Source organism: Myotis davidii, unplaced genomic scaffold (assembly GCF_000327345.1).
Source record: "Myotis davidii unplaced genomic scaffold, ASM32734v1 scaffold125, whole genome shotgun sequence".
In the NCBI taxonomy this organism is placed as follows: Eukaryota; Metazoa; Chordata; class Mammalia; order Chiroptera; family Vespertilionidae; genus Myotis; species Myotis davidii.
Window position 1 is genome coordinate 53,192 of NW_006299390.1, and position 5,942 is coordinate 59,133.

General features: G+C 43.3%; 1 protein-coding gene across 1 annotated transcript in view; it reads left to right on the plus strand.

The window, feature by feature from the left end:
• The first annotated feature begins 2 nt into the window (after positions 1–2).
• Positions 3–5,942, plus strand: part of SFRP4 (secreted frizzled-related protein 4) — an 11,364-nt gene continuing 5,424 nt past the window's right edge. The window contains exons 1-4 of the mRNA XM_006774850.2: positions 3–451; positions 2,044–2,124; positions 2,221–2,286; positions 4,383–4,581. Coding sequence (XP_006774913.1) covers positions 7–451; positions 2,044–2,124; positions 2,221–2,286; positions 4,383–4,581 — 791 coding nt within the window. The 5' untranslated portion in view covers positions 3–6. The remainder of the gene's footprint in view (positions 452–2,043; positions 2,125–2,220; positions 2,287–4,382; positions 4,582–5,942) is intronic.

Consider the following 5,942-nt stretch of genomic DNA (forward strand, 5'->3'; position numbering starts at 1 on the left):
GCTGCCATGCTCCTCTCCGTCCTGGCCGCGCTCTGCCTGTGGCTGCGCCTGGCGCTGGGCGTGCGCGGCGCCCCGTGCGAGGCGGTGCGCATCCCCATGTGCCGGCACATGCCCTGGAACATCACGCGGATGCCCAACCACCTGCACCACAGCACGCAGGAGAACGCCATCCTGGCCATCGAGCAGTACGAGGAGCTGGTGGACGCGAACTGCAGCGCCGTGCTGCGCTTCTTCCTCTGCGCCATGTACGCGCCCATCTGCACCCTGGAGTTCCTGCACGACCCCATCAGGCCCTGCAAGTCGGTGTGCCAGCGCGCGCGCGACGACTGCGAGCCCCTCATGAAGATGTACAACCACAGCTGGCCTGAGAGCCTGGCCTGCGGCGACCTGCCCGTCTACGACCGCGGCGTGTGCATCTCGCCCGAGGCCATCGTCACGGACCTCCCGGAGGGTGAGGCCAGGGGAAGGACGGAGGGGGTGCGGACACACCCTTGGCGGTCGCTGCCCCGGGAGGACCTTCGGCCGCACCGACAGCTGCCCGCAGGTGGTCGGTCGGCCCCTCCCCCATCCTACCTCCCAGGGCAGGGCGGGTGACTTAGCTTCTAGAAGAGTCTGAATTCTCGGTAGGAATTTCAGAGCGGAAGAACACCCTGTCCCATGAAGGGGGGCGGATTTTGCTTACAAAGGGAGCCGCTGGGGTTGGCTTCATTTACAGCAAAGGAATGGAGGTCTGAAGGTGGGCCTGAGCCAGCGTTAAGCACCTTACACGTATCCTTTAATTTTTTAAAAAAAATATTTTGTTTTTGTTTTTGTTAATCCTCACCAGAGGATATTTTCCATTGATTTTTTTTTTTGAGAGAGAGAGAGTGTAGAAGAGAGAGGGAGGGACAGAGAGAGAAACATGGATGTGAGAGAGAGACATCAATTGCTTGCCTCCCGCGCTCGCACGCCCGGACCAGGGCCAGGGATCGAACCTGCAACCGAGGTATGTGCCCTTGACCAGAATCTAACCAAACCAGGGCCCTTCAGTCCGTTGGCTGAGGCTCTATCCACTGAGCCAAGCCGGTTAGAGTTCCTTTCTTCTTTAAAGCAATCCCACCAGGATTCTCCACTGAATGTTAGCTCTTGGAAAGGCCTTTCTGAAAAAGCATTTCAAGCATCACTCCCTGAAAATGCATTTCCAGGCATCGCTCCCCACAGCAGTGCACTTGTAAATTTAGTCACCCTGGAAAGTTGGGATGTCTGTCTAATGATCTTTAACCACGAGCCAACGTTTGTGGCATCTGAGTTCACTGGATCTCATTTTCCACTCCCTTCCTTTGTCTTGGTCATTTTGCTGTTTTCCTAGGAAAAAGGAGCAGGTTTAAGTCCACTTGTTGAAGTGAAACCTAAGAATATTTTTGCATTCTTCTTACCCCTGACCCAGCTGGCTGCACATTCAAAGAGATTATGGTGTAGTGTCTCAAGTTATGCATACCCCTCAGAGCACTGACCAAAACAGGAAGGATGGGAAGTAAAGTGAAGTGCTTACAAAGGGAGGGAAAAAAATCAAAACTCCTCTAATTCAGTTTAAGAAAAAGCTATCTTGTCTTACTTAAATTATAGAAATGACAAAGGATTGTACTTGTTTTGGATTATGCAGCTATGGACTGTTTCTGCACTGCAAAATGTAAGGTGGGGATTTGGAAATACTCTGGCTATTTTGTTTAGTATAAGCTGATCAACATTTTAAAATGGGTTTGAAAAGGAATGGCGTAATTTGTCCGGGTTGGCTGTATGTATCAGAAAGTTAAATGGATGTGTGTTCACAACATTTTGTGCTGGATAAGGCAGTCTCACCTGAAAGTCTTTCCCAAACCCAGGGAAGAAATAGTCCACAATTGCATGCCGTTTTTACTATTTAGTGTGTGTGTGTGTGTGTGTGTGTGTGTGTGTGTGTGTGTGATGCTGCATTAGTTTATGTCTCTAGATGGTTCCTTGTTCCAGTTGGGCAAACTGACCAAAATCACTGACCATACCCGTGTGACCCTGTGTGTGTTTCAGACGCGAAGTGGATAGATATCACACCAGACATGATGGTACAAGAAAGGCCTCTTGACGTGGACTGTAAACGCCTAAGCCCGGGTGAGTTCTTTGTCCCCAAGACTCAGGTTTTTTTTCTCCCAGAATGACTTCTCTGAATCCTGTTCCAACATTTTGTCTCTCTCTTGCCTTCTTTAGACCGGTGCAAGTGCAAAAAAGTGAAGCCAACTCTGGCAACATATCTGAGCAAAAACTACAGTTATGGTAAGTCATCTAATGAGAACATTCACTTTGGGATTTGGCACATTCCAAAGCCAGGTCGGCTGGCCATAAAGTAAAGAAGAGGTTTGGTGATTTTTGTAGTTAACTGTATGAGTCTCAAATGGCATAATAACAACTATAAACTTCTTGCTTTTCTGGGTAAATCAAATAAGTACAAAGTAAATTACTCAGATGAAAACAGGGATGTGGCTCAGTTTGCAAGTTTGACATCATGATCCTATTTGACTTGGTGAGAAGTCCTCCCCAGCCAGGACAGCACACTTCACTTGTTCTTTTCATAAGATTTCATTGCTGCAGGGAGGATGGGTGAGTGATCCGTGGATTTAATTATCTGAAGCCTGTAGACCCAATCATTAAGATCTGCTCATGTATCTTATCAGTAGCTATGAATATTTAATACCTTAAAGAAGTTGTAGGTGCCCTAACCGGTTTGGCTCAGTGGATAGAGCATCAGCCTGCGAACTCAAGGGTCCCAGGTTCGATTCCGGTCAAGGGCATGTACCTTGATTGCAGGCACATCCCCAGTGGGGAGTGCGCAGGAGGAAGCTGCTCGATGTTTCTCTCTCATCGATGTTTCTAACTCTCTATCCCTTTCCCTTTCTCTCTATAAAAAATCAATAAAATATATATTTTTTTAAAAGTTGTAGGAATATGTTAATGCCAATTCTGTTGCTGTAATTATTGGCATAGCTTAAATGCCCTCTTCTCTCTTATTTGAAAACACACAATCACTGTCTTCAAAGAATAAGTCAACAATACTATTGTGAATGTTTTAAGTCAACTTAATTTTACTATCATCACTTGAAAGTAATTTTAATTTAAAAAATTTTTAAATATCTATTTGGGTTACTTTATGTTTCTTTGGATTTCTTAAATTATTTCTGCTGAAATAACAAAAACTATTTTAGGAAAAACTGTTCATTTTATTTGCTAAGTTTGTTTTTCATATTCAAACTGACATTGTATATCATAAGAATATATTATATACACACATGAAAGAAAGAAGATAATGGCAACATAAAAGTCTGAAAAAATAACCTTTTTTTTAGGTTGTCAGATTTGAGAATCATATATAGCTAATGTGGGTAATTCAACCAAAAATATACACTTTCTTTTTAAGTAGGTTTTTGTTGTTTAAAACCTGTTCTATGTAGATATAGTCTTAATATGATCTACTTAGTCTGTCAGCTGAGTTATGCTCTGATGCTATTCTCTGGGTGTCTTGGCCTCATTACTACTTTGATGATGAAACCATTTCTATTTCAATCCTTTGGCTTCTTCATAAACCAACTTTCTCAGATGGACTCCAAAGTAGGTCCATAGTAGGCTGATTACAATTGCATGGCCGGCAGTAATAGCAAGGGACCGAAAGAGCCAGAATTTAAAGCACGAACAGGCATAGTAACATAAACAACCATCTGTAATAACAGTTCTACCTCTACTCACCTCAGACCTTGCTTTGATAGCGTGGGAAGTTAAAGGATTGAGAACGGTGATCCTCAGAGAATCCTTCCAGTCGAAAATCTTATGACTCTAATGACTTCCTAGCCTCAGATGGGTAATTGAACCATACAAACTTTAAGGTGGCTTCTGATTCGGAGAATGTATGAGTCTCACTTCAGATCATCACAAGGCCAAGTATAAACAAATACTTGCTTATAAGAAATTGTCATTGACTACATTTCCTGATATGTTTTTGACAAAAACAAACAAAAACACCACACACCTCATTTTATAACTATAGAACTGCAGGGCTGAGGAGGACCTACAGAACTCTCTGATCAAACCCTATCTATAGCCCAAAGAGCAGCCACTGACCCAAAGGCAGAACCCAAACTAAGCCTGCTTGTCAATTTACTTTTACATCTTGAGCATGAACTTTTAAGACAATGTTGACAATATGGGAGGCCTTATATTTAGCATGTGATTGTGGGCTTTTTGTCTGCATTTGGGCAACTTGGACATGACCATAATTACAGGAGTGATTCTTTAAGAGAGGCTTGGGAGTTGGCATGAATACAGCATCCTATTTTTCTCCAAAGGCTTCAACAACACTTATATCAATTTTTAAATTGCAGTCATCCATGCCAAAATAAAAGCTGTCCAGAGGAGTGGCTGTAATGAAGTAACGACAGTGGTGGATGTGAAAGAGATCTTCAAGTCCTCATCACCCATCCCTCGAACTCAAGTCCCGCTCATTACGAATTCTTCCTGCCAGTGTCCTCACATCCTGCCCCATCAAGATGTTCTCATCATGTGTTATGAGTGGCGCTCACGGTAGGCACAGAGGGGCAGAAGAAACTGCATATGGCTTAAGAAAACATGAGTCTCATTTAGTAGGTAAAAAAAAGGTACCAGTCTTTTAAAAAAGCAATTTTAATAGAATCTTCCTTGGGATAGTATGTAACTACTAGAGGCCCGATGCATGAAATTTGTGCAAGAGTAGGTGTTCCTTCCCCCAGCTGCCGGCACCGGCTTCCCTCTGGCACCCGGGACCCGGGCAGTGATCTGCCCACAGAAAAGAAGGTATATAACAAATGTTCGTGCCCAATGCACGAAATTTGTGCAAGAGTAGGTGTTCCTTCCCCCAGCTGCCGGCACCGGCTTCCCTCTGGCACCTGGGACCCGGGCTTCCGTTGCAGCCTTGGCTTCATCCAGAAGGACGTCCGGAAGGACATCTGGTCTAATTAGCATATTACACTTTTATTATAATAGATAAAGTAATTCTTCACAGAATTAAGGAATAATAAAAATATAAGTATTTGAATAGGATCTTTAAAAATCAATGGAATTCATTAAATGATTTCAAAAGTGGAAAGGCAGATAAATTACTTTGGGTAAAACAATTCATTTCAGCTTGGCTGGTGTGGTTCAGTGGATGAGCATTGACCTATGAACCAGGAGGTCAGGGTTTGATTCCTGATCTGAGCACATGCCCAAGTTGCAGGCTTGATCCCTACTAGTGGCATGCAGGAGGCAGCCTATTAATGATTCTCTCTAACATAAAAATCAAACACTTCAGCACAGGTTCCAGAATGAGCCCCAAACTTGCTGCAATATACTTCTCCAGCAAAATTATTCATTTTTATATAACAAGTGTTCCCCTTGATTCTCTGTCATTAATGCTTATCTGTTTATTTCCTCTAGATACAGCTCAAGACTCCACTTCTTAAAAAAAAATCTTTTGACTTTGACCTCACTTGAGACTTTCTTGTTCTGTACTCTATCAGCGCTTGGGCTCCCTCCTCAAAAAGCTGTTCTACTTCTACTAGTATCGTGCCTCTCTAAAGAAGCTGATCCTTAAGCTGTTCTACTTACATCTTGCCTCTCTAAAGAAGCTGAATGAGTGAATGCCGAATGAATATTTCTAGGCTTACCTCTTACATGGTGTTTGTATATACTAGTATCGTGCCTCTCTAAAGAAGCTGTTCCTTAAAGCTACTTATAGCTTGCCTCTCTAAAGAAGCTGAATGAGTGAATGCCGAATGAATATTTCTAGCCTTACCTCTTACATGGTGTTTGTATCTGCTACAGTATTAGGTGCAGCTCTGGGGATGTGCCATGTTGCTAGTCATTAAATTCTATTTAGATATACGGATGGGTTATTAATTAATTAGATAATAGTTTTCATGTCATCT